Source organism: Lithobates pipiens, unplaced genomic scaffold (assembly GCF_037356315.1).
Source record: "Lithobates pipiens isolate NorthernLeopardFrog02 unplaced genomic scaffold, aLitPip1_a1.2 Scaffold_3, whole genome shotgun sequence".
In the NCBI taxonomy this organism is placed as follows: Eukaryota; Metazoa; Chordata; class Amphibia; order Anura; family Ranidae; genus Lithobates; species Lithobates pipiens.
Window position 1 is genome coordinate 280,620,395 of NW_027507790.1, and position 27,614 is coordinate 280,648,008.

Sequence of the window (27,614 nt, forward strand, 5' to 3'; positions counted from 1 at the left end):
TGTCTGTGGTGGAGAGATTAGCCAGGGATGTGGCCTGTTCATCTCCAAAGCTATCATCATCAGTATCATCAGTGTGGTGGAACGCTAAATGCTTTTTGCTTACCAGTGCTGGGTGAGACAGAGAGGTGAAGGGGGAACAGGGCTGCCCTCTTAGAGCTGTCCCTGTTTTGTTCTCCCATAGGAGCTGTGCAGTTCATGGGATCTGGTGCTGTTGGAATAGAGGCATGTTCTGAGGCTCGTGGTACTGTGTTCTTTTTAGAGCCAACTCCATCTTGGGAGTCCCAGGGCCATGAGCCGCTGAAGAACTCAGTCAGCTTCCTGGGACCCGGCAGTTGATTCTTCTTGTGGGTTATGATGCTCCGGTGTATAGGAGGATGTAGGAGTGTTCAGAGGTGCAATATACTGGCCTGTAGTGCTTGTCCTGTGGCCAATAGATGCCCTGTGTGGTGTAAAGAAGGAGTAAATTGCCATCTCAGCGCACGGTCAAGCTCCGCCCCCACTTGTGTTATTTTATCTAGGAAGGTTGAGTAACTCAGGGAGGGCTGAGCGACTCACAGACAGCATCTCTGAGACCTCCTCCTACCCCCAATAAGAATGGGGTAGAGGTGAGGGGGAGCTGTCTGGAGTATTCATGAGCACCCTGACCAAACAGAGGGTTGGCAGGGGGTAGGTCCTCTAAAATAGCCAAGCTGGGGCAGAGAAGTTTGGGTGGAAGCTAGAGATGGAGTGTTAGGCTGTTGGTGGCCCTTGAGGGTGCCCCATAGTCTGGGTGGGTGACCTAAGGCTTGGGTGCAAGGGGGCCCTCTTCATATCACACAGAGGTGTTCTGACTGGAGGCACAGGAGTAAGTGGAGGACAGCAGGAGTATACTAGCGGGAAAATCTCCAGGGAGGAAGACAGTCAGGTGGGCTGGTGAGTGTTACAATTGTAGAGGACAGAGAGGCATGCCCGAGATGACTGGAAGAGAGCAGTCTGGGAAGGATGTAGAGTCAGTCTTTGAGGACTGTGGATTCTTGGTCAGGAGGGCTGGAGAACAGAGTAGCTACAGCCAGGTGGGCTGGCAGTGCCTGAAGTGGTGGTGCTGGGATCAGTATCCACAGAAGGAGGACAGCTAGGCACTAGGACTTTGCTACACAAACAAGGGGCCCATGGTCCCCGCCTGTAAAGGATTTTTGCTACTCATCTGACTGAGCCTTTGTCAGATCATCCAAACAGTGCCAGCTGAACCTGGGAGTTGTAGTTCTACAAGCAAGATTTGTGCTGGAAATGGAGGAGAAGTGTATATATAGACTGTATATAGCTGTGTCTCTGAAAAGTTCTACTGCTTTGATCAAGTGGGCATCCCATAATAGCCTTATCCAACTTCATAAAAAAAAAAAAAATGAAAACATTAACCAAAGCACTGGACTGTTCTTCAGACTTAAGTGTTCTGTGATTATACAGCCTGCCTGGCTGTGCAGGGTGGGGATCCCTTTACTCTTGCGGCTCCTTAGGGGAGGACTACATAATTATCAATCAGCTTCTGCACCGGTAGGGATCTAATGTGGAAATTGTCAGGGTCTGCATCCCTTTAGATCAGATTTCTCTTTGTTAGTATCTCAACAAAAAAAACTTATTGCCGGTGATGCAAAAAATCCGATTTGTATCTGACTGATTTGTGTTTGACTTCTGGGAGAATAAGTGAGACAATCACACAAGCAGGAAATTACATTTCTGGGGGAGGGGCGTTCTGCACACCATCTGTGTAAAGAACGCCTCCAGGTGGCCATATTGCATTTTACAGAACATTACAGAGCTGTAGATTGAAAAGAAAAGGTCATATTTATTAATGTTCAATTACAATGACTTGAGCAATTGTATACCCTATATTATTTTTATTTGTTTGCTCATTTTCTTCTCATGAAAGTGGAATTGCCCTTCTTCTCCGGAGTGAATACCTGTAATCTATCAGTCCTCATATCTGAGATCTTTTGTCCTCCTTCTTCATTATGTTGCCATTTGCTGAACTCTTTCTAATTCATCGACATCTTTCCTGAGGATTGGTGACCAAAACTGAACTGTATATCCAAGATGAGGCTGAGCCAGTGTATTGTAAAGGGGGAGAATTATTCATTTATCTCTGGAACATTCACAAAGCAAATTATTTATAAATAGTCCCAATAAAATGTGGATATAAGTGTTCAGCAAACAGGTCATCTCATCCCAATGGCATTCTCTAAATGGGAATTAACTAGATAAACAATCTATAATCAAAAAAATGCAATGTTCTATACAGTATACTTGTTACCTATAATCTTTTCTGTCATTTTTTAAGCTGTCCCGCTATGTAAAAGAAGTCCAGTACAAGGATCCGAATGGCAATGTCCTGATTTTTAATGATAAAGGAGAACTGCCCAGCCCACTGGAAATTGTAAATTGGATTTCAAGAATTAATTGTAGAAATGTCTCTGATGCGATGCATGTGGGTCACTTTGATGGGACCCTTTCAGAGGGTCAGCAACTTACACTAAAACCAGAGCTAATAACATGGAAAGGAGACAAGGTGAGTTACACCGGGGAAGCTGATCCAGAACTTATACAAGAAACATACTAGTTTTGACCCTAAAGCCCATCTCCAGACAAATCCTAACCCCCTCCCCCCATCCTGTTCATAGACGGTCAACATCTTCCCTGACTGAGCTGTTGTAGACAGATTTAACAAGGTCAGGGCAGGATATGGGTGAGATTTGGTCATAAAGATATTTTAATGCAGAGTAGATAAGAGAAGGACTAAAGTGGTGACAATTTCTATGGGTTTGCTGGTAGTAGGGATGGGGGGTGTACAGGACACCAGGAATGTGTCATGGATGGCAGGTATTTCCCCCAGTATTTGAGTTGTTCCCCTTAAGAGGGACAGTTTGAAGACATTGTTGTGTACTCAGGGGTTCTCATCCATGTTGGGTGAAATATTTCAGGGTAGTCTGGCTATAGAGGACTGACATTCAGCTCTCTCTGGATGGATAAGTCCTATTTGGGTTATAAAAGTGGTCTGTTGCAGAGTAGATATGAGAAGGGCTAAAATGGTGAAGATTTCTGCAGGTTTGATGGTAGGAGGGATAGGGGAGTAAAGATATGGAGAGTAAGAAACTGATAAGATTATGGCCAGAGAGAGGTAAATGGGTGTTTGGGAAGTTTCATGGAGTGTAGAGGTGTGTGTTTATTGCATTAGTCCAAAGGAAGAGGTCAGGCTGATGAGTTGGGGGGTAGCTGGGGTATAAACATTATCAGGGATGGTAAAGTCACCAAGAATGATATTGGGCATTTCAAAGAAAATAAGGTAGCTGGGCAGAAAATTCATCAAGGAAGAATGACACCAGACCCAGAGGAAGATAAATCACAGTGCAGAGAACCTGGAGAACAGAGAGGAATACAGTGAGCTTCAAATCAGGAGAGGAATAGAGAGGGAGGTGCAGGAAGGACTTGAAAAGTATTTAATGGGGAGAGAAGTTGAAGGTCATTGTAGTCATATTAGTGCACTTGCAACAACACTTTTTGTTTTGCACAACAGTTACCTGTATTGTAAGATTCAAGCAGTACAGAGGAGCAGTGGAAAAGTCATGAAGATGAGAATTGTCATAAACTATGTGATAGAGATTTAAAATATTGTTCTCCACATTCAGACAATTACCTTTTTCTCATACAGAATTATTATTCACAGTTCAAAGGTTTTCTTTTCCTGAGTATTTTTAAACAAAGTCTCTTTAGGACCAAAAACTTCCATGTCTTCCATAGAATGTTCTGGTTGTGGGAAATGATGTACCACAGGTATATAGTAATCCTCTTTATGTTCTTTTATATTGTGTCTACAAAGATTTATTTATTTTTCTGTAACGTCTGTCCTGTCTCACCAATGTATGATCCATGCTTGCACTTGCTGCATTGAATGAAGTACATCCCATTACTGGAGGCCAAGCTCTATGATCCTGTAATATCATACAATATCCTGAAGACACCTTTGTTTGTGTGATGATATTTAATACATTTATGTGGAGGCACAGTTTGCAGTATTTATTGTTGCAAGGTTTTGTCCCCACTGTTTTTTTTTCTATTTCAATATATTTTTATTGTTGTTAATAACAATGGTACAAAGATACAACAAGCATACTAAATAAAATGGGGTAGTGCAGTGCAATTTTTAAAGTACTGTCAGAATGTTTATACTTAAATATTAAAAATGTATTGTGATTAAAATATGCAAATCTTTGATTTGGGAGATTTACAATTTTCTACCAATACCAACAAGAAATTCAGGTTTGTTTATCCATGCTATTTTGAAGACAAGTGATACAAATTATATTGCTTAAAAATATATATTTATTAACTAAAAATACAGTGAAAAATAATATCAGGTATATTTTGTAATAAAACAAATAAATGGACATATAAATGTATACTTCTACATATCAGAGATACAGTAAATGATGGTTCAAATAATATTCACATTTCTTATTACAAAATATCACATTTCAATACTTAAATGATACTTGTATATTTTAAATTTGGTAACTCTTTAGTGAATAGCTTCCGTGACTGCACTGACTTATATAAAACAATCTTGTTTACTTTAACCACTTGCTTACTGGGCACTTAAACCCCCCTCAGTCCCAGACCAATTTTCAGCTTTCAGCGCTGATGCACTTTGAATGACAATTGCGCGGTCATACAACACTGTACCCAAATGAAATTTTTATCATTTTTTTCCCACAAATAGAGCTTTCTTTTGGTGGTATTTAGTTACAGCTCGGAGTTTTATTTTTTGCTAAACAAACAAAAAAAAGATGCAAAAAAATAAATAAAAAATAAATCATGTTTAATAGTTTGTTATAACATTTTGCAAACAGGTCATTTTTCTCCTTCATTGAAGTGCGCTGATGAGGCGGCACTGATAGGCTGCACTGGTGGGCACTGATAGGCTGCACTGGTGGGCACTGATAGGCATAGTTAAGGCGGCACTAATAGGCACAGATAAGGCGGCACCGATGGGCACAGATAAGGCGGCACTGATGGGCACAGATAAGATGGCACGGATGGGTGGCACGGATGGGTGGCACGGATGGGCACTGATAGGTACCACTGATAGATGGGACTGATGGGCACTGATAGGTGGCACTGATAGCTGGCTCTGATAGGTGGCACTGCTGGGCACTGATGGGCGGCACTGCTGGGCACTGATGGGCACTGGTAGATGACACTGATAGGCACGGATGTGTGGCACTGGGGTGCAGCACCTTTGTTGAGGCAGATTGTGGGCACTGCTGGGTGGCACTGTGGGCACTGCTGGGTGGCACTGTGGGCACTGCTAGGTGGCACTATGGGCACTGCTGGGTGGCACTGATGGGGGACACTAATTTTTTATTATGTATTATAGTTAAGAGGGGGCAAGTGGGCACTGGCAGGGGGCAGGTGGGCACTGGCAGCGCTGGCCGTGATCGGGACTGATGTCCCGATCACGGCCGCCGGTGATCGGCTTTTTTTTTTTCTCCTCGCGCTATCAGCGCAAGGAGGAATAATAGCCAATTACCGGCTCCATTATATCACATGATCAGCTGTCATTGGCTGACAGCTGATCACGTGATAAGGGGTCGGATCGACCCCTTGCACGGATCGGTGATCAGGCGAGTCTCATAGACTCGCCGATCACAGAGCACGCTGCGCGCGCCCCTCAGGGGGGCACAGGCCGCTCGAGCGCGGGACGACGTCCATAGACGTAGTCCCGGAAAAGGAGATCCGCGCTGTAGCCGTCATTCGGCTATAGCGCGGGTCTCAAGTGGTTAAATACGGTGTTATCACTTCTCAAAACCAACAGACCTTAAAACTTACACTCTTAAATCTGCACAAAGAAAATATTATATTGTACACAGCTTGATAATTTGATCAAAGCTTATATTTTACATTTAGAATGAATCAATGGTTTAACGCATACTATAACCAATCCAATTCTAAATCTTTTACCTCAGTATAGTGAGATATCACAATTCATGTATCTCCCTTGTTTTAGAAGCAAAACAAATTCATACAGCAGTTAGAATTCCCTTCACTCCAAAACAGAACTAACAATAGATTGGATTAGTCAAAAAAAAAAGGTATAATATGGAAAGATCAATACTTTACCAGAACTTTAAGAAGTCTGTCCGTTTGAGAAGATTCAGTTATGATGATGATGAGTCCCCCAGAGGGACCTCTTCCAGCCTCCCTACATTTCTCCGTCTTTCAGTGAGGTATCAACAGCTCCCTAGAGATCTCTCTCTAGACTTCCCATGGCTCCTTTTCCCATCAGACCTCCGACCCGTGATCTGTAGCTACTTTTTATCTCACCCTAAAAGTGGGTGTGTATCTAATTACTATGCAGCTGATGATGTCATATGACAATGTTGTTTATACATTTCCATGGCAACATGCATGTACGGCCATTTTAGACTCTTACTATTTTCCCCTCTAGGGGGCAGTGTTGGATCAGAAATGACTTTAAATGTGATTGACATGACCTTCTGACCTTGGCTTAGCAAAACACCATTAATTGTCTAAAACTGTACAACATGTGTCAATTTCCTCTAGCCATCTCGTTTCTTCTTTAAAGATATGGGTATGAGAAAATTTCCCCACATCTAGTTAATGGTTTGTTACATTCCCAGAACCTGAAGTCATTATTCTAATGATAAACATAACAGTTTCATGAACAAACTCTTCATAGGAACCCACACTTGCAACCTTATAATAATAGTATATATGTGGACAGGTTTATAAATGTATAACTAATACATATATACTATAAACATATTATAAAAGAAAACAATTTAAAATACAATATGATAGGAATTGTAAATAAGCCCTCTGGTTTCTGTGGCTCAATTCTGGAAATACTATTTAGTGTTGCAGACTCATGGTTTCCTTATTTTGTTTATTTAACTAAGACCTCTCAAGATTTATAACCTGAGAATATGGTCTGGGAAGGTGGTACAGACAAGACTTCTAGACTCTCATTATAAGACAGAAAAACAATGTCTTATTCATGGGCTATGAACTCTGATTTCACCTCTAAGCCCTTGTACACACGGTAGGAAATTCCGCCGGAAAATGTCCGATCGGACCGTTTTGTCAGATAATCCGACCATGCGTGGGCTCCATCGGACTTTTTCCGTTGGAATGTCCGACCAATAAAGTTTGAGAGCTGGATATAAAATTTTCCGACAACATGGTCCGATCGGACTTTGCCCGATCGTTTGTAGCGAATTCCGATCGGACAAATTGCCACGCATGCTCAGATCAAATTATGAGATCAAAGCTATTGGCTACTAGTCGCAACGTAGTCCCGTCACAACGAACAAACGTCATCCTGTTCTGAACGATTGGATTTTCTGAAAACGTTGTCCTACCGTGTGTATGCAACACCAGTTTCGGACAAAATCCGTCTGAAAAAAAATCCGATGAATTTTGTTGTCGTAATGTCCGACCGTGTGTACAAGGGCTAAGTGCCAGTTCACATAAGATGCAGTTCCGTGCAGTTCCATTTTTTCTGCACCAATACAGACAGTTCCAGTCAGTTTCTCCACCAGAAATTGACTGGAAAGTGACCAGTAAGAGCCATTGGAATACATGTGTATGCATTTTTAGTGCATTTTTAGTGCAGAAAAAAGCACACGGAACTGAAGGAACTGCATCTGGTGTGAACTGGCCCTAAAAAGAAACTCCATTTACAGGCTTTGGTTCTGCTCAAAGCATCCATAAAAGATATACATGATAGGAAGGCCTAAATAAATATATATATATATATATATATATATATATATATATATATATATATATATATATATATATATATATATATATATATAATATAAATTATTTTAACCCCAAGTGTTCTGACAGTACAATCATTCAATAACTAATTGATGTTAACTATCAACTTACAACGGATCACCAACATTGTTGTTTTTCAAATTATGTCTGTCTGTCCATATACTCCAGAATTTACTGAAGGCATCATAGGACAATGAATTAATGGCCAACAATCTCTCGTATATGTAGTCCAGATTAATTATAATTATTGCTTCAGTAAGGTTGGGTGTGAGAGGTGATTTCTATTGATTGAGAATTATGGATCGTGCAGCAAGAAGTATGTGAGTTATAACTGGGCGATACGTATGAGGGTATCTGTCTATACCAATGTTAAGTAAAGTCAGTGCAGGGCAGGGGGGAGATATTATCCCCATGCATGTTGATATAAGTTGGAATATTCATCTCCAAAAGCTGGTTAGGATAGGGCATTCCCAGAGGGTGTGTATTTGTTTCCTTGTAGTAATTATTAAGCACCAATGTACATTGTGAAACGCGTCTTCAAGAACCGTGTGTTGATGTCATCTTGGTGATCAATAAAAGACATTTTGGATTTAAATCAACGTGAAGCCATTTCTTCCTTTATCCTAGTAAGTTTTCTACTTGGCCACAATTGCGCCAGCATAAAGGGCAACTGGAAGAGGAAAATCTTGCCATCCGAAATGGGGTATATTACCATCTGTTAGTGATTTTCGGTGCTATTCCCCAGTGGGAAACACAATGTGTCACCTTGGTGATAGAATTGAAGGAAGCACACCATTGACTAGGGGTGGATGTGGATTTAAGGTCTGTTTCCCATTTGGTCATTGTACTAGTTTTACAGAAGACATCTTTGTCTTGCAAAATCTTATAAAACAAGTAAATGCCTTTCATTTGTTTATCAATAGAGGTATAGAAGCACAATGCTTTTGGATGAGAGGCAAGCACAGAAGGGGGGTGTTTAGTGAGAAAGTGAAGTATGCATACACCTATGAAAATTGACTGTCTGGGCAGATCAAGTTTAACCTCCAGCTCCACCAGAAGTTTAACATAACTTTGTGCAAAAATGTCCCAAATTTGAGATATGCCACATTGCATCAGGTGTCTAGTATCTAGCAAAGGTATCATGGATTCCAGTATCCTTATAGGGAGTGACACTTTAGAGAATATGTCACATATTGCATGGTGTTTGTTTAGGTGTCTCCAAGCTAGTAGTGATGCTTGTGTGGATAAGAGCAGAAGGCCTAAAACCCAAGGCTTCCACATGTTGCCTAAGGGGTCAGGCATAGGTCTCTAGTGGGCAATTGGGCTGTCTCAATTTCTACCCATAGTGGAGCTTCCTCTGTAATGAACCAGTGTTTTATTTGGTCTAGTAGTACCACCCAGTAGTAGTCCCTTAGGTCCAGTAAATCCGCACCACCCAGGGTCCTGTGCCTAATGAGACAGGAATATGCAAATTTAGCTTTCTTCCCTTTCCAGATAGATTTGCAAAGGAGACTTGACAGAGATATCAGGTATTGATTTCCTACTGGAATCATATAGGATCAAGGATAGCGTGGTCATTTTGAAAGCTGCCAATCTACCATACCATGTAAATTCAAAATGTGATATGCGTTGGAGTTCTGTAGTGATTTTGGTTATCACGGGTTTAAAGTTAGAAAGTGCTAGACTAGATGAGTTGGCTGTTGAATAATGTCACCCACAAACAGGTTAATTTTGTGTGAGCGCTTTTGAAATTGGAACCCTGTAATAGATGGGTGGGAATGGATTAATTTGGCCAATGGCTCAACCATTAAGTTAAATATTGTGGGGGATAAAGGACATCCCTGCAGAAAGGGTGAGAAAGGGAAGGTGATCCAGGAATTGTTGTTTATCAGAATTACATGGCTGGGGGGGGGGGGGTCATTATCTTCCCTTAAATTATAGAGTGCCCCATAATAGTTAGCATCGTAGACTTCCTCTGCATGGAACAATGACCTTTAATGGTGGAGCGCAACTTTTAGAAGATGAGTTTGGGGTCAACTTTTAGAATTTATTTGGAGGTCAACTGTGAAGCTGAAGTCCCCACACATTAACAAATGCCTGTACTTAATAGATGATTCAATTTTAAATACTCTATGCATAAAGCAAGTAAGTTGATGGGAGTTGGGTGTAGGGATGTTCCCAATGCTCGAACATCGGGTGTTCGCCTGTTTGCCCAATAGCAAACAATTTGGGGTGTTCACGGCAAATTCGAAAGCCACAGATCACCCTTTAAAAGTCTATGGGAGAAATCAAAAGTGCTAATTTTAAAGGCTTATATGCATGGTATTGTCATAAAAAGTGTTTGGGGACCTGGGTCCTACCCCAGAGGACACATATCAATGCAAAAAAAGTTTTAAAAACTGCAGTTTTTTCGAAAGCAGTGATTTTCATAATGCTTAAAGTGAAACAATAAAAATGTAATATTCCTTTAAATTTTGTGTCTGGGGATGCCTGTAAAATGGTACATGTTTCCCGTGCTTATAACAGTCTGAGAGCAAAATTACATTTCTAAAGGAAAAAAAGTCATTTAAAAGTATTTGCGGCTATAATGAATTGTCAGTCCCAGCAATACACATAAAAGTTCATTGATAAAAATGGCATGGGATTCCCCCACAGGGAAACCCCGAACCAAAATTTTAAAAAAAAAGTGTTTGTGTCCCATAGACTTTGCATGTTCAAACTAGTTTTTGCCTGTTCACATGTTCTGCTGCGAACCGAACAGGGGAGTGTTCGGCCCATCCCTAGTTGGGTACATAAATGGTTACTAAGGTGAAAGGCTTAGTGTTACTATCACAAGTAAGGATGATGTATCATCCTTTCACAACCAGTAGTGAGCTCTTCAGGTAAAAAGTGAACGTGTTCCTAATGACCAGCATGACTCCAGATGTGGGGGTAGTTCCTGTGGGTACATTTAGAGGCTGCCGTCACTTGAAAATGTGTCTCGAACATTTACAATGTCTGCTTTGGTCTTGGACACCTTTTTCCAGAGTGAGAACCTCTTTGCAGGATGATTAAGGCCTCTTGCATTGACAAATATGCACTTAAGTGGCATTACATATTAGGTAGGAGATTGATTGAGTCGCTATGGATCCTAAGTATGTGACATGGCAGAGGTTCTTGGTAGTTGGTAACACAGTTTGGTAAATGGACAGATTTACAGCTCGTAAGGCATATGCTTGTACTAGCAAACCTGTGATAGGAAAGAACTAATAAGACGAAAACAGTGAACAACAAGTGTAAACTAAAAAGGGCCTGAGGATTTGCCCATTAGCAGATTTAACTAAAATAACATCTGAGGGGGCCATAGGGGTGTATACATCACATTCCTGTGCCTGGGGACTTGTGGGGACATGAAGAGGTAGTATATGTTTCGCAATTCAGGTATCACTATTAGCATATTTCTTGGATGAAAGCTTGTGTGACACAACTTGGCAGGCGTCAACAATGGCTTCAAGCCTAGGTGGTCGAGGATCAGTAGGAGGAGAATAAGGGAGTATGCCCCATTGGCATAGGGCTTGCATGCCTGCTTCCAATGTTGTCACCCAAGAGGTGGCTCCATTGTGGGTGATGGAGAAGGTTGCAGGGTACTTCCATCGATGGGTAAACTTGTGGTTCCTTAAGGCTTTTGTGACTGTGGTAAGAATCCTACAGCGCTGAAAGGTGTGTTGTGACAGATCAGGGAGCAGTTGCAACCTGGAGTAGCACTTTGGTAGATTATTCATTTGGTGAAAGGTTGACATGATTCTGTCTTTTGTTTTGTAAAATTACACCTGAAAGAGGACATCTTGTGGTACTTTGGAAAGTAAGAAGGATGGTTTTGTTCATCTGTGGATTATATCTATGACCAACTCAGTTGTTGACAGAAATGACACCACAGTGGAAAATAGCTCCTGTGCATATTGCTGCATCTGTGTGGTGGGGGCAGATTCAGGGATCCCTCTTATCTTAATGTTGTTCCTCCTTGACCTGTCCTCCATGTCTGCCACTTTTGCTTTAAGTCACATAATTTCTTAATTTCTTCTGATTGTGCGGTATATGCATCAACTAACATATTTAAGGATGTTGCATATTCTCCCATAGAAGACTCTACATGGTCGATTCTCTCTCTCAGATCCTGCACTTCCATTCAGAATTGTTTCACATAGGACATTAGGTCAGAATGCAGGGATGATCTTAGAGAGGTTAACATCTGCTTCAGAGTGGTATCAGAAATAGGTTGGCCCAGTGTATGGAAGGCATTAATGGGATCAGGGATGACTGGAAGAAGTAGAAGGAGAATGTTCTTTACTCACCTCCATGCCAGGGTCTTGTTCTGGTCTCTGTGGAGCGTCCCGGCATGGCTTTGATTTTGCAGGGCTTTTAGAGGAGGGTGTAGAAAAACCAGAAGACCCTCCGCTGTCCGGGTTTCCTATTTTTTTTTTATTCAGGGCTGTATTGAGGCTCTGCTTTGAGCCGCTGGTGACTCTGTGTGGCTGGAGCGGCTGCGAACCACATCTATTTTGTTGGGGACCATGCTGTGACTGCTGAAAGAAACCTGGCAGCTTGTGAAGGTGCAGTGGGTCTTTGCAGTGCTCATCATTAAGTGGAGGCCTGGGGAGAGGATGGTGTCCAGTGTTGGTAGTGGAGGTCACGATAACTGCAGTTGTCCCCAACGGCCGAACAGAGCTGCAAGATCAATTGTCCATCTCCTTGCTCAGATGTCAAGCCCCCACCATTTTGTCCCCTTTTTTTTCCATCTCCTCAGAATGGAGCTTCCTGCTGATTATTATATTATTATACAGGATTTATATAGCTCCAATAGTTTGTGCATCAGTTTAAAATATAAAAGGAGAAAATATAGCAACAATACAATTCAATACAAAAGGGTTAGGAGGGCCCTGCTCCTGCAAGCTTACAATCAAAAAGGGAGGGGCTGGTGAAACAAAAGGTAGTGACTGTGAGGGAAGAACTGATGAGGGAAGTGGAAGATTTGGTTGTTAGCTGGAGGCAGGATAAGCCTCCCAGAAGAGATGAGTTTTCAGGGATCACCTAAAAGTGAACAGAGTAGGATATAACTGGACAGATTGGAGTAGCGAGATCCAGAGGATGGGAGAGGCTATGGAGAAGTCCTGGAGATGATTAATGTATGTCTGAGGTTGGGTGGTTACCGGAAGATCTGCACTGGGATTTGTTGGAATATTCCTTTCAGGGTTCTGTCCTCTGTTATGATGGATTTCATCTATTTCATTATCACTCTCGACCCTTTTAGTGCTGGATTGTATGTGATTACTAGAGGTACATGGCTATTTGTTTTCTTCTCTTTGTATTGTAGGACATTTTCTCTTTGGATTTTTAACATAGCGTTTATAGCGTTCATGATTGTAACTGCTAGTTTTGTTGCTGTAACCTTTATAATGAAAGGATTCTGCTAGTTCTTTAATTCCACGTACACACAACCGGACTTTTCGAGGGACTAGGTCCGACAGTCTTTCTGAAGGACTTCTGGTGGAGTTGCGACAGACTTTCCGAATGAATGGACTTGGCCACTAGGGATGAGTCAACGCCCCCCCCCAGTTCGGTTTGCACCAGAACTTTCGAACGGACCGAAAATTCGTGCTAACTTTAGAACCCCATTGAAGTCTATGGGACTCGAACGTTCGAAATAAAAAGTGCTAATTTTAATGGCTAATGTGCACGATATTGTCCTAAAAAGGGTTTGGGGACCTGGCTCCTGCCTCAGGGGACATGGGTCAATGCCAATTTTTTTTTTTTTTTTTAAACGCCCGTTTTTTGGGGAGAACTGATTTTAATGACGATTAAAGTGAAAAGTTAAATATTCCTTTACATATCGTGCCAGGGGGGTGTCTATAATATGCCTGTGAAGTGCCACGTGTTTCCCGTGTTTAGATCAGTCCCTGCACAAAATGACATTTAAGGGAAAAGTCATTTAAACCTGCTTGCAGTTTTAATGTAATATCTGGTTCTGGCAATATGGATGAAAATCATTGAGAAAAATGGCATGGGTAGCCCCCCCTGCCCATTACCAGCCCCTTTGGGTCTTGTACGGATATTAAGGGGAACCGCATTCCCATATTAAAGAAAGGAAAGGCGTGGGGCCCCCAGGCCCTATATACTCAGAACAGCAGTATACAGGCAGTGCAAACAAGACAGGGACTGTGTAGGTTTGTTGTGTTAAGTAGAATCTGTTTGTAATTTTGAACTGGTACATTTTTAAAGTGTAGCTCCAGTCAAAAAAAATCTATTTTTAAGCTTTTTGGAAAACATAGGGAAGGGTTATCACCCCTGTGTAATTGTTTTTGCAATCTGGCTTTTTTCATCTCACTTCCTGTTGTCTCCTTCCGTTTGCAAGTAGGAGACGTTTGTAAGTTGGATGTTTTAAAGTAGGGGCCTGCCCTACATGCTCTGCAGAAATGGGGGCATAAGGTGTTGGTGTTGCCACAACACTATAAGCCCTCAAAGTGACTCTTGGTGGGCGCTGGAGCGCCCTGCTGTGAACGATTATATCAAGAATTGTAATTGCATGCCATTGTTGAACAGTGGTAGAAAATTGGGTCTTTGGTGGTTGTGGTGGTGGTGCTGGTGCCACAACACTATAAGTCCCCACAGATACTCTCGGTGGGCACAGGAACGGGCCCTGCTGTGAAAAATGTTATCAAGAATTGTAATTACATGCCCCTGTTAAACAGGGGCTGAAAAATTGGGCCTTAGGCACTGCTTGCTGGTGCCACAACACTGCAACCTCTCCCAGATGCTCTAGTTGGAGTGCAGGAATGAGCACTGCTGCAAAGCATTGCATCAAAAATTGTAATTACATGCCCCTGTTAAACAGGGACTGAAAAATTGGGCCTATACACTGCAACCTCTACCATATACTCTAATTGTAGTGCAGGAATGAGCCCTGCTGCAAATCATTGCCTCAAAAATTTTAATTACATGCCCCTGTTAACCTCCCTGGCGGTATGATTCAGTCTGGATTTAGGTGCTGAATGCGGTGCAATTATTTGGCATGGAAATTTGGCGTTTTATATTGTAGTCCTGTAATTCTTAGGAATAACTCTCTCTTATATCTGTTCAAACCAGAGTCTAGCAGACATCCCGGGTATGATAACATTTATAATATAATAAAGAATAATAAAGATTATTCAATAATGTAATCAAATCCTAAAACACTGAAAAAAGGACACTTTTTGGTTGCTATGGACAATCTCCAAATTTCAGGCAGAAAAAACAGTATTTATAACATAAAAGTGCATGCAGGGCATTGCACAGACCACTAGGGACAAAGGGGGTGTGTATTTTTTAATACAGTACTGTAATCTGTAAGATTACAGTGCTGTGTGTTTTGTGTGGTTTTATTATTTTTTAATTTGCCGCAGTTCTCCGCTCCCGTGCGCCGTAACATCGCAGGGAACGGAGCTCGGCGGCATTCGGCACTGTGAATCGAGCGGAGGACAACTTGATCACACAGCGTGGAGGACATCGCTGGATCCCGGGGACAAGGTAAGTAACTCTCCCTGTGTCCTCCCCTGCATCCAGTGATGTGATCCCGAGTCTGGCTCAGGGTTACTGCTCCTGTCAGTAAAATCCCAACCCGAGCCAGACTCTATTACCGCTAGGGGGGTTAAACAGGGGCATACAAATTGGGCCTTAGGCACTGGTGCTGGTGCCACGACACTGCAACCTCTCCCATATACTCTATTTGGAGTGCAGGAATGAGACCTGCTGCAAAGCATTGCATCAAAAATTGTAATTACATGCCCCTGTTAAACAGGGGCTGAAAAATTGGGCTGGTGGCATTACCCAGAACCAAAAACGTTCTTCCAAGATATCAGCGAGATCATTGAGGAGGAAGAGGATAGTCAGTCAACATAACAGGACAGTCACTCAGCATCAGCATAGGCAGTCTTGAAGGGATGTGACATTTCCAAAAAACTTATTTGGTTATACCAGCTTCAGGTGCTTGGTAGCTAGTGGTGATCCAAGACTGAATCATCTTTATGAAGGTCAGTCGATCAACTAAGTCAGTGGACAGGCGCACCCTCTGATCGGTTACAAAGCCACCAATAGTACTGAAGGTGCGTTCCGAAAGAACGCTGGATGCAGGACAGGCCAGTAGCTCAATTGCAAGCTCTGGCCAGTGATCCATCCTCAAGACCCAGTAAGCCAGAGGATTTTCAGTGGGAAAGGTGTAAAAGTCTGAACTTGCCCCTAGGTATTCCTGCACCATGTAAATCAGACGCTGGCGATGGTTGCTGGAACCGATCATACCTTGGGGTTACGGAATAAAAAATTGTCTGAACGCATCGTTCAGACAGCCACCTTCTCCACCACTCCTTCTGTGACTAACCAAAGCCTCAGCAACACTTTGTCCAGGACCAGGAGTTTGTAACCTCCCATTCTCTGGGAACGCTTTGCACAGACATTTCTGCAAGGACTGCCGCAAATGTCTCATTCTCTGCTCCCTCTGTGATGGCAAGATAATGCCCGCAACCTTACCCTTGTACCGTGGATCAAGGAGAGTGCCCAGCCAGTAATGGTCCCTCTCCTTGATCCAAAGAATATGAGGATCCTTCTGCAGGCTTTGCAGGATCAGGAAAGCAATGCAGCATAGGTTAGCTGAGGCATTCGGTCCAGAGTCCTCTGGGTCACTAAGGACAACATGATCCGCAGCCACCTCCTCCCAGCCACGTAGAAGTCCACAGGTTTCTTGGGACTGTAAATCATCCCTACAAGACTGCTGCTGATGCTGATGCTGAGTGCCAGGCTCCACCTCCATGCTGACACAATCATTCTCCTCCTCCTCCTTCTCATCCTCTTCCTGTGTGATGGGTGGGACAGCAGGAACACTGTCTGGATAAAGGGGGCCTTGAGAGGCAAGGAAGTTCTCCTCTTCCTGCCTCTGTTCTGCCTCAAGTGCCCTGTCCATTATTCCACGCAGCGTATGCTCCAACAGGTGGACAAGAGGTACAGTGTCACTGATGCATGCACTGTCACTGCTCACCATCCTTGTGGCCTCCTCAAACGGTGACAGGACAGTGCATGCATCCCTGATCATGCCCCACTGGCGTGGTGAGAAAAAAAATGAGATCTCCAGACCCTGTCCTGGTGCCGTAGTCGCACAGGTACTCATTGATGGCCCTCTGCTGCATGTGCAGCCGCTGCAGCATGGCCAACGTTGCGTTCCACCTAGTAGGCATGTCCCATATAAGGCGGTTCTTGGGCAGGTTCAACTCCTTTTGGAGCTCAGCCAGCCGAGCACTGCATTAAATGATCAGCAGAAATGCACACAGACTTTCCTGGCCTGCCTCAGGACATCCTGTAAGCCCTTGTACCTGCCCAAGAACTGCTGCACCACCAGGTTAAGGACGTGAGCCACACAGGGCACATGGGTCAGTTGTCCCTGTCGGAGGGTGGAGAGGAGGTTGGTGCCATTGTTGCAAACCACCATTCCTGGTTTAAGCTGGTATGGCATTAACCACCTCTCGGCCTGCCCCTGCAGAGCTGACAAAATATCTGCCCCAGTGTGGCTACTGTCCCCCAAACAAACCAGCACAAGCACAGAATGGCATCTTTTTGCCTGCCTACTGCGCACCGCTGGTTCAGAGAACAGAGCACTGGAAGAGGCCATGGAGGAAGAAGAAGAGGAGGGGTGGAGGAGAGAGGTGTGTCACAACCAGTAGTAGCATTTTGTAGGCGTGGTGGCGGAACAACCTCCAACACTACTGCGCCTTGTCCTGCATCCTTCCCAGTTGCCAGAAGATTGACCCAATGGGTAGTGAAAGATAGGTAACGTCCCTGTCCATGCCTGCTGGACCATGAGTCAGTGGTAATATGCACCTTACCGCTGACCGCCCTGTCCAGCAAGGCAAGGACATTGCCTTCCACATGCCGGTAGAGAGCTGGAATCGTCTTCCGTGAGAAAAAGTGGCGTTTGGGGACCTGCCACTGAGGAACCGAACATTTCACAAACTCACGGAAGGGGGCCGAGGCTACCAACTGAAAAGGCAGCAGTGGAAGTGCTAGCAATTTAGCCAAGCTAGCATTCAACCTCTGAGCATGTGGATGGCTGGGAGTGAACTTCTTTCTACGGTCCAGCAGCTGGGGCAGGGAAATTTGTCTGCTGCAATCGGACGTGGGTGTACTGCTAGCAGAGTACCCGCAAGCACTTGGCTGTGACATACCTAATTCTACACCTTCATTCCTCTCAGTGCAGGTGTCAGAGAGGACTAAAGGTCTAGTGGGGTTGGAGATCCAAGCTGATGAGGAGCAAGGAGAGGTCCGCTTTGTTGTTTGGTGTGGGTCTTTAAGGTACGCTTGCCAACGAGCTGCATGGCACGTCAACATATGTCTGGTCAAGCATGTGGTGCCCAAGCGGCTAATGTTTTGGCCACACGAGATACGCTTGAGACATATGTTGCAAATAGCAGCGGTGTGATCTGATCCACTCATCTCAAAAAAGGCCCACACCAAAGAACTTTTGGAATAACGCGCAGAGGCAGCACCCTGCATAGGCGTAACACTCCAGTGTGATTCAGTCGGTGTGCTGCCCCTAAGCTGGCCCCCGGAGGGCATCCTGCCTCGTTTGAGATGTGCCTCCTCCTCCTCTCTCCTATCAGGCAACCACGTGGAGTCAGTGACTTCATCATCCCCTCCCTCTTCATCACTGGAGAAAACCTGGAAGTATGCTGCAGTTGATGGAACATGACTGCCAGATTGCTGTCCTTCATGAGCATCCCCTCTCTCAGCGCTCACGCTACTGTCTTCCTCTAGCTGGGTATCATCATCAGAGCCTTAAAAACACTGGGCATATTCATGGAGCATGAACCCAACACTGTGCTCAAACAGTTCAGGGGACTCCTCAGGAGGACATGGTGGGTCTAGGGAAGAAATGACTGATGATGACATTGAGACAAAGGAAGAGAATGCGTTGGCAACTGCTTTGCTAGTACCCTGAGCCTGGGTGACAGAGGATGAGGAGAATGAAGAGGGCTTGGTCATCCACTCTACCAAGTCTCCGGCATGATGTGGCTCAACACGTCAGGCTGCCGGAAATAAGGACAATCGTGTCCCGTGGCCACGTGCTGATGACGATGCACCGCGTCCACGAACAGAACTGTTGTCTCTAGACACAGAGGCTGCTTGCCCTCTTTTATTGGCTCGTGAATGTCTGCCTCTGCTTGTTGGCCTTCCAGACATAGTAATGGCCTGCAAGGAGATGGGAAAACCAGCAATTGGGTAGTGTATATTGTGCTGGAGGCACAAACACCCACTAACTCCTGCAGATGCCTGTATGATAGAACACCAGCAATAAAGGGTAGATACAGGTGTATACTGTGCTGGATGCACACAAAATACACTAACTACTGCAGATGCCTGTCTGAGAGAACACCAGCAATAAAGGGTAAATACAGATGTATACTGTGCTGGAGGCACACAACACCCACTAACTCCTGCAGATGGCTGAATTAGAGAACAGCAATAAAGGGTAGATACAGGTGTATACTGTGCTGTGCTGGAGGCACACAAAACCCACTAACTACTGCAGATGACTGTATTAGAGAACACCAGCAATAAAGGGTAGATACAGGTGTATACTGTGCTGTGCTGGAGGCACAAACACCCACTAACTCCTGCAGATGCCTGTATGAAAGAACACCAGCAATAACGAGTAGATACAGGTGTATACTGTGCTGGAGGCATAAACACTCACTAACTCCTGCAGATGCCTGTATGATAGAACACCAGCAATAACAAGTAGATACAGGTGTATACTGTGCTGGAGGCACACAACACCCACTAACTCCTGCAGATGGCTGAATTAGAGAACGACAGCAATAAAGGGTAGATACAGGTGTATACTGTGCTGTGCTGGAGGCACACAACACCCACTAACTCCTGCAGATGGCTGTATTAGAGAACACCAGCAATAAATGGTAGATACAGGTGTATATTGTGCTGTTCTGGAGGCACACAACACCCACTAACTACTGCAGATGGCTCTATTAGAGAACAGCAATAAAGGGTAGATACAGGTGTATATTGTGCTGTGCTGGAGGCACACAACACCCACTAACTCCTGCAGATGGCTGTATTAGAGAACACCAGCAATAAAGGGTAGATACAGGTGTATATTGTGCTGTGCTGGAGGCACACAACACCCACTAACTACTGCAGATGCCTGTATGAAAGAACACCAGCAATAAAGAATAGATACAGGTGTTTACTGTGCTGGAGGCACACAACACCCACTAACTCCTGCAGATTGCTGAATTAGAGAACAACAGCAATAAAGGGTAGATACAGGTGTATACTGTGCTGTGCTGGAAGCACACAACCCCCACTAACTACTGCAGATGGCTCTATTAGAGAACAGCCATAAAGGGTAGATACAGGTGTATACTGCACTGGAGGCACAAAATACCCACTAACTCCTGCAGATGGCTCTATTAGAGAACAGCAATAAAGGGTAGATACAGGTGTATACTGCACTGGAGGCACAAAATACCCACTAACTCCTGCAGATGGCTCTATTAAGGAACACCAGCAATAAAGTTTAGATACAGGTATATATTGTGCTGTGCTGGAGGCACACAACACCCACTAACTCCTGCAGATGGCTGTATTAGAGAACACCTGCAATAAAGGGTAGATACAGGTGTATATTGTGCTGTGCTGGAGGCACACAACACCCACTAACTACTGCAGATGGCTCTATTAGAGAACAGCAATAAATGGTAGATACATGTGTATACTGTGCTGGAGGCACAGAACACCCACTAACTCCTGCAGATGGCTGTATTAGAGAACACCAGCAATAAAGGGTAGATCCAAGTGTATATTGTGCTGTGCTGGAGGCACACAACACCCCCTAACTACTGCGGATGGCTCAATTAGAGAACAGCAATAAATGGTAGATACAGGTGTATTCTGTGCTGGAGGCACACAACACCCACTAACTCCTACAGATAGCTATTTTAGAGAACACCAGCAATAAAGGGTAGATACGGGTATATATTGTGCTGTGCTGGAGGCACACAACACCCACTAATTTTTGCAGATGGTGTATTAGAGAACACCAGCAATAAAGGGTAGGTACAGGTATATATTGTGCTGTGTAATAAAGGGTAGATACAGGTGTAAACTGCACTGGAGGCACACAACACCCACTAACTCCTGCAGATGGCTGTATTAGAGAACACCGGCAATAAAGGGTAGATAGAGGCGTATATTGTGCTGTGCTGGAGGAACACAACACCCACTAACTACTGCAGATGGCTCTATTAGAGAATAGCAATAAAGGGTAGATACAGGTGTATATTGTGCTGTACTGGAGGCACACAACGCCCACTAACTCCTGCAGATGGCTGTATTAGAGAACACCAGCAATAAAGGGTAGATCAAGGTGTATATTGTGCTGTGCTGGTGGCACACAACACCCGCTAACTACTGCAGATGGCTCTATTAGAGAACAGCAATAAATGGTAGATACATGTGTATACTGTGCTGGAGGCACACAACACCCACTAACTCCTGCAGATGGTGTATTAGATAACAGCAATAAGGGTTAGATACAGGTGTATATTGTGCTGTGCTGGAGGCACAGAACACCCACTAACTCCTGCAGATGGCTGTATTAGAGAACACCAGCAATAAAGGGTAGATACAGGTGTATGCTGTGCTGGAGGCATGCAACACTCACTAACTCCTGCAGATGCCTTTATTATAGAACACCAGCAATAAATTGTAGATACAGGTGTATATTGTCCTGTGCTGGAGGCACAGGACAACCAATCATTTTTGCAGATGGTGTATTAGAGAACAACAGCAATAAGCGGTAGATACAGGTGTATATTGGGCTGTGCTGAAGGCACACCACACCCAGTAACTCCTGCAGATGGCTGTATTATAGAACAGCAATAAAGGGTAGATACAGGTGTATACTATGGTGGAGGCACACAACACCCACTAACTCCTGCAGATGGCTCTATTAGAGAACAGCAATAAAGGGTAGATACAGGTGTATGCTGCATGGAGGCACACAACACCCACTAACTACTGCAGCTGACTGTATTAGAGAACAGCAATAAAGGGTAGATGCAGGTGTATACTGCACTGTAGGCACACAACACCCACTAACTCTTGCAGATGGCTGTATTAGAGAACACCAGCAATAAAGGGTAGATACAGGTGTATATTGTGCTGTGCTGGAGGCACACAACACCCACTAACTACTGCAGATGGCTCTGTTAGAGAACAGCAATAAAGGGTAGATACAGGTGTATACTGTGCTGTGCTGGAGGCACACAACACCCACTAACTCCTGCAGACGCCTTTATTATAGAACACCAGCAATAAAGGGTAGATACTGGTGTATATTGTGCTGTGCTGGAGGCACACAACACCCACTAACTACTGCAGATGGCTGTATTAGAGAACACCAGCAATAAAGGGTAGATACAGGTGTATACTGCACTGGAGGCACACAACACCCACTAACTCCTGCAGATTGCTGTATTAGAGAACACCAGCAATAAAGGGTAGATACAGGTGTATATTGTGCTGTGCTGGAGGCACACAACACCCACTAACTACTGCAGATGGCTCTATTAGAGAACAGCAATAACGGGTAGATACAGGTGTATATTGTGCTGTGCTGGAGGCACACAACACCCACTAAGTCCTGCAGATGGCTGTATTAGAGAACACCAGCAATAAAGGGTAGATACGGGTGTATATTTTGCTGTGCTGGAGGCACACAACACCCACTAACTACTGCAGATGGCTCTATTAGAGAACAGCAATAATGGGTAGATACAGGTGTATACTGTGCTGGAGACATGCAACACCCACAAACTCCTGCAGATGCCTTTATTATAGAACACCAGTAATAAATTGTAGATACAGGTGTATATTGTCCTGTGCTGAAGGCACACCACACCCAGTAACTCCTGCAGATGTCTGTATTATAGAACAACAGCAATAAAGGGTAGATACAGGTGTATATTGTGCTGGAGGCACACAACACCCACTAACTCCTGCAGATGGCTGTATTAGAGAACACCAGCAATAAAGGGTAGATACAGGTGTATAGTGTGCTGTGCTGAAGGCACACAACACCCACTAACTCCAGCAGATGGCTGTATTAGAGAACAACAGCAATAAAGGGTAGATACTGGAGTATATTGTGCTGTACTGGAGGCACACAAAACCCACTAACTCCTGTAGATGGCTCTATTAGAGAACAGCAACAGATACATGTGTATACTGCACTGGAGGCACACAACACCCACTAACTCCTGCAGATGGCTCTATTAGAAAACAGCAATAAAGGTTAGATACAGGTGTATACTGCACTGGAGTCACACAACACCCACTAACTCCTGCAGATGCTGGAACACTACACAAGGCCGCCGCGCTAGGGCACGATGGCAGAGTGCATTGTGGGCCGTGAATTTTGTGCGAACGGCCCACAGAGTTCTGGCTTCGCCAAACAGGTAAACGGCCGGTGTTCGAGTCGGACATGCGTTCGACTCGAACACCTAGCTCATCCCTATTGGCCACACACAAACACACCAAAGTCCGACGGATTTGCACGTGATGATGTACGACCGGACTAGAATAAGGAAGTTTATAGCCAGTAGCCAATAGCTGCCCTAGCCTCGGTTTTTGTCGGACTAGCATACACATGAACGGATTTCTCGGTCCGGCGGAGTTCCGGTGAGAAAATTTAAAACATGTTCTATTTCTAAACTCCGCCGGATTTTTGGCAAGAAAAAGTCCGATGGAGCCCACACACAATCAAATTGTCAGACAAACTCGTTCCGTCGGACCTTTGCTGTCAAAAAGTCCGGTCGTGTGTACGTGGAATTAGATATCTATTTGTGTCTTCTGGTTTGGAGAATATTCTGTGGTATCCAGACTAAGGAAGGGTCACCTTCTGGAATGGTTCATGTGTTTATACCAAGGTATGCATTCTACATAATTTTAAACACCAGAATCATGGCTTACTTACATTATTACTGTATATCTGTAGTTTTGTTCTTGAATAGTTCATATTGTTCTATATTATCTTAGGTCCCAAGGGGTCGATGCTCAGAGGAATGTCTTCCAGGGTTCAGAAAATCTGTAAGAGAAGGATATCACTCATGTTGTTATAATTGTGCTCCATGTTCAGAAGGAGAAATATCAAACCATTCTGGTAAGCTTTATGTTTCGTCAAATAGAAACTCTGGTATTGGATTAGAAAATTAAAATGAAGTACTTTGAAGTGATTCATTAACCACTTTTTTCACACTTTGCAGGCTGAACATCTCCTTAAACTGTATGAAATGAATGATTACTGATGGTGCCTTAAGCCCATTTTTGGCAAAAGTTTGCTGTACTTTTCTTCTACCGCTGACCCTTCTGGGAGTGTTGGAGGCTTTCTCAAGCAAGCAATGGGAATCAGCTTCCTCCTACTGTCTGCCTGAGAATGCCTCTAACAGTTTTGCACTGTTAGTAATGGTATCGAAAATGATTACACGGAAGAGGCCAAAACTGTCAAATAGTTGCATTCTTGTTATACCATGCCTAATGTTATTTTCACTTATTTTTACTCTACAGACAGTGAACTCTGCAAGAAGTGTCCTGAAAATGAATGGCCTAACAAAGATAAAACTATTTGTATTGACAAGGTCAATGAGTATTTATCATACGAGGAGGATATTCTAGTTTTATTTTTTTCTATAACTTCAGTCATATTTGCTACAATATCTCTCTTTTTACTTGGACTATTTTTTTGGTTTCGGAGCACTCCCATAGTCAGAGCCAATAACCGGAATCTCAGCTTCATTCTGCTCCTCTCCCTCATACTGAGCTTCCTTTCTGTATTCCTGTTCCTTGGCCGTCCTGTGGATATTACCTGTATGCTACAACAAGTCACTTTTGGAATTCCCTTCACCATCTCAGCATCTTCTATCCTAGCCAAAACCATCATGGTCTTCATTGCTTTTCAAGCCACCAAACCTGGAAGCTCTTGTAGAAAATGGGTGGGAGTCAAACTTCCCAATACAGTCATGTTATTCTGCTCATCCATTCAGGTTATGAATTGCATTCTCTGGTTGTCCATCTCTCCACCATTTCAGGAGTATGACATGGACTCCTATCCTGGGAAGATCATCATTCAGTGTAATGAAGGGTCAGTTATCGGGTTCTACTCTATGTTGGGTTATATGGGGTTTCTAGCAGCTGTGAGTTTTGTTCTGGCTTTCATGGTGAGGACATTACCGGACAGTTTTAATGAGGCCAAGTACATCACCTTCAGCATGCTGGTGTTCTGCAGTGTCTGGATTGCCATGATCCCGGCCTATCTGAGCACCAGAGGGAAATACATGGTGGCTGTGGAGATATTCGCCATACTGACCTCCAGTGCTGGAATATTATTGTGTATGTTTTCTCCAAAACTCTACATTTTGCTTTTAAAACCTGAACTGAATACAAAGAAAACAATGCTGGGGAAGAGAATGCTGTGAACATAACGCATTGGTTTAATGTATAATGCTGTAGATCATATTAAATAAATCATCATCATCATTATGAATGACATTATCATCATCATTATGATTTTTTGTGTATATTAACTACCTTCTGTCTGCCTATTGTACATAAGTGGATGGAAGGTGGATGTTTCAGGGTGGCAAACTATATTACAGCTTATTTTTTTCCCTTGCTTTTTCATTCCCCCCAGCAAGCAAAAGCAAAGCACTGTGACTACACTGTCCATTGGATGGTGCCAGTCACAAAAAATGCTATGACTAGGGTCCAGGACTACACCTAAGACTTTGGCATGGGGGACAGGTTGATAGTTGAGCTGTTAATTTTGAGAGAGAAATCAGGGGAAGAGGCACGAGGAGGAGGAAATATTATGAGCTCGGTTTTGGATAGACTGAGTTTGAGGAAGTGGTGTGACATAGAGGCTGATATCTCTGTTAGCAAGTTGATGAAAAGTGAGGAGACTGATGAAGTGAGCTGAGGTAGAGAGATAGATTTGGGTGTCATGGGCATAGAAGTGGTATTGAAAGCTATTGGAGAAAATCAACTGACCCAGGGAAGATATGTAGATCGAGAATAGGAGAGGTCTAAGAACATGTATCCCTCTACAGTATATGTAGGCAATTGTTTTCTTTAAACCTTTTCTGTTCCAGCATGACTGTCCCCCTGAGCACATATTCAGCTCCATAAAGGCATTGATTAAAATGTTTAGTGTGGAGGAACTCAAACATAATTTGTCAATATTGTACAGTATGTCAGGTGGTCCATACCTGCTGAAGTCTAGAGTCTGTTCAGATAAACTCCTAGTCATCTCCATAGGTACAGACACTGTGAAGTAAATACTAGTCAAAGTTTCCAGCAGAAGTACTTTCATTCTGATCCACCTTCCAGGAGTTAGTTGGCAGCCTGCTAGACTTTCAATCTCTAATGTATACACAGATCAGGTACACAGGAGGAGGGGGTAGCAGAATGCTCAGCCCTGAATAATGGCTACTGTACATTCAAGAATTTTAGGATGAATTGCTCCATGGTGCCTTTGGCTACAGAGGTCAGTAACCCTTCCTGTTAAACCAACATAAGGTTTATGTTGGTGACTGCACTGACCTGTAAATAGACTCCTGGCCATTATAGTACCTGGGAGTTTGTTAACATTTTCTTGTCAGCTTTCATGTGGAAGTGGTTTGAGTGACTGTCAAGCTGTCCAATCATTTCCCTGCATACTGTAAAATGCTTACCGCCTCTTCTGCCCACCCCCCCCCGCCCAACACTGTGTCTAGGGACTACCAGTCCCACCTGGCTGCCCAGGATCTCCAAGGTGAGTGTCAGGTATGAGATCAGCAGGAAGAATGGAGAATGATGTGCTCTGATCCCTTCTGGGTTAAGTGTTGTCATTCCCTGGTCTCCAGGGCCAAGGTAAAAGATATTTGAGCATTATTGTGCTTTGTTCCTAACAGAGTGCAGAGGTAACATTCACATCTATGCAAATTGGATGCGGTTGACATAAATAAAAGTTCATTGAGAGAACCATGAATGCCAACATGTACTGTGACATACTGAAGCAGAGCATGATCCCCTCCCTTCAGAGACTGGGCTGCAGAGTAGTAATCTAACATGATAACTACCCCAAACACACTTCCAAGACAACCACTGACTTTCTAAAGAAGCTGAGGGTAAAGGTGATGGACTGGCCAATAATGTCTTCAGACCTAAACCCTATTGAGCATCTGTGGAGCATCCTCAAATGGAAGGTGGAGGAGCACAAGGTCTCTAACTTCCACCAGCTTCGTGATGTCATCATGGAGGAGTAGAAGAGGACTCCAGTGGTGACCTGTTAAGCTCTGGTGAACTCCATGCCCAAAAGGGGTTAAGGCAGTGCTGGAAAATAATGTTGGCCAGGGGCGGACTGACCATTCAGCCACTTGAGCACTGCCCGAGGTCCCCGGGCCACTAGGGGGCGCCATCGGGGTTGCCAGCCTCAGTAAAACCAGAGACAGTATGTAAAAATCTGAGTTTTTTTACATCTGCCTCTGAAATGTCCCTTACCGACATCCTTTTGGTCTAAAAATCCTGAGATTATAGCTGTCCCACCTCTCCACTACTTTCTCAGCTAATAGAAACATATCTGTGTATACTGTGTGTACATGTATGTGTAACCTGTGTGATTGCATACTGTGTGTGTGTGCTTGTGTATACTGTGTGGCCCCATAATC

General features: G+C 43.8%; 1 protein-coding gene across 1 annotated transcript; it reads left to right on the forward strand.

Annotated features, from left to right (window-relative positions):
• Positions 1-953: 953 nt before the first annotated feature.
• On the forward strand, positions 954-25,434 carry LOC143941288 (vomeronasal type-2 receptor 26-like). The gene is made up of 6 exons (XM_077463324.1): positions 954-1,052; positions 2,315-2,542; positions 23,794-23,840; positions 23,950-24,000; positions 24,177-24,196; positions 24,478-25,434. Exons 1-6 carry the CDS (start codon positions 954-956, stop codon positions 25,383-25,385), a joined length of 1,353 nt encoding a protein of 450 aa, XP_077319450.1. The 3' UTR covers positions 25,386-25,434.
• Positions 25,435-27,614: the final 2,180 nt, after the last annotated feature.

Coding starts and splice junctions, on each gene's coding strand:
- LOC143941288 (XM_077463324.1), top strand. CDS start 954: ATGACTGGAAGAGAGCAGTCTGGGAAGGATGTAGAGTCAGTCTTTGAG. Junction 2,543..23,793: donor TAACATGGAAAGGAGACAAG/GTGAGTTACACC, acceptor TGTGGTATCCAG/ACTAAGGAAGGGTCACCTTC. Junction 24,001..24,176: donor TTCCAGGGTTCAGAAAATCT/GTAAGAGAAGGA, acceptor CACACTTTGCAG/GCTGAACATCTCCTTAAACT.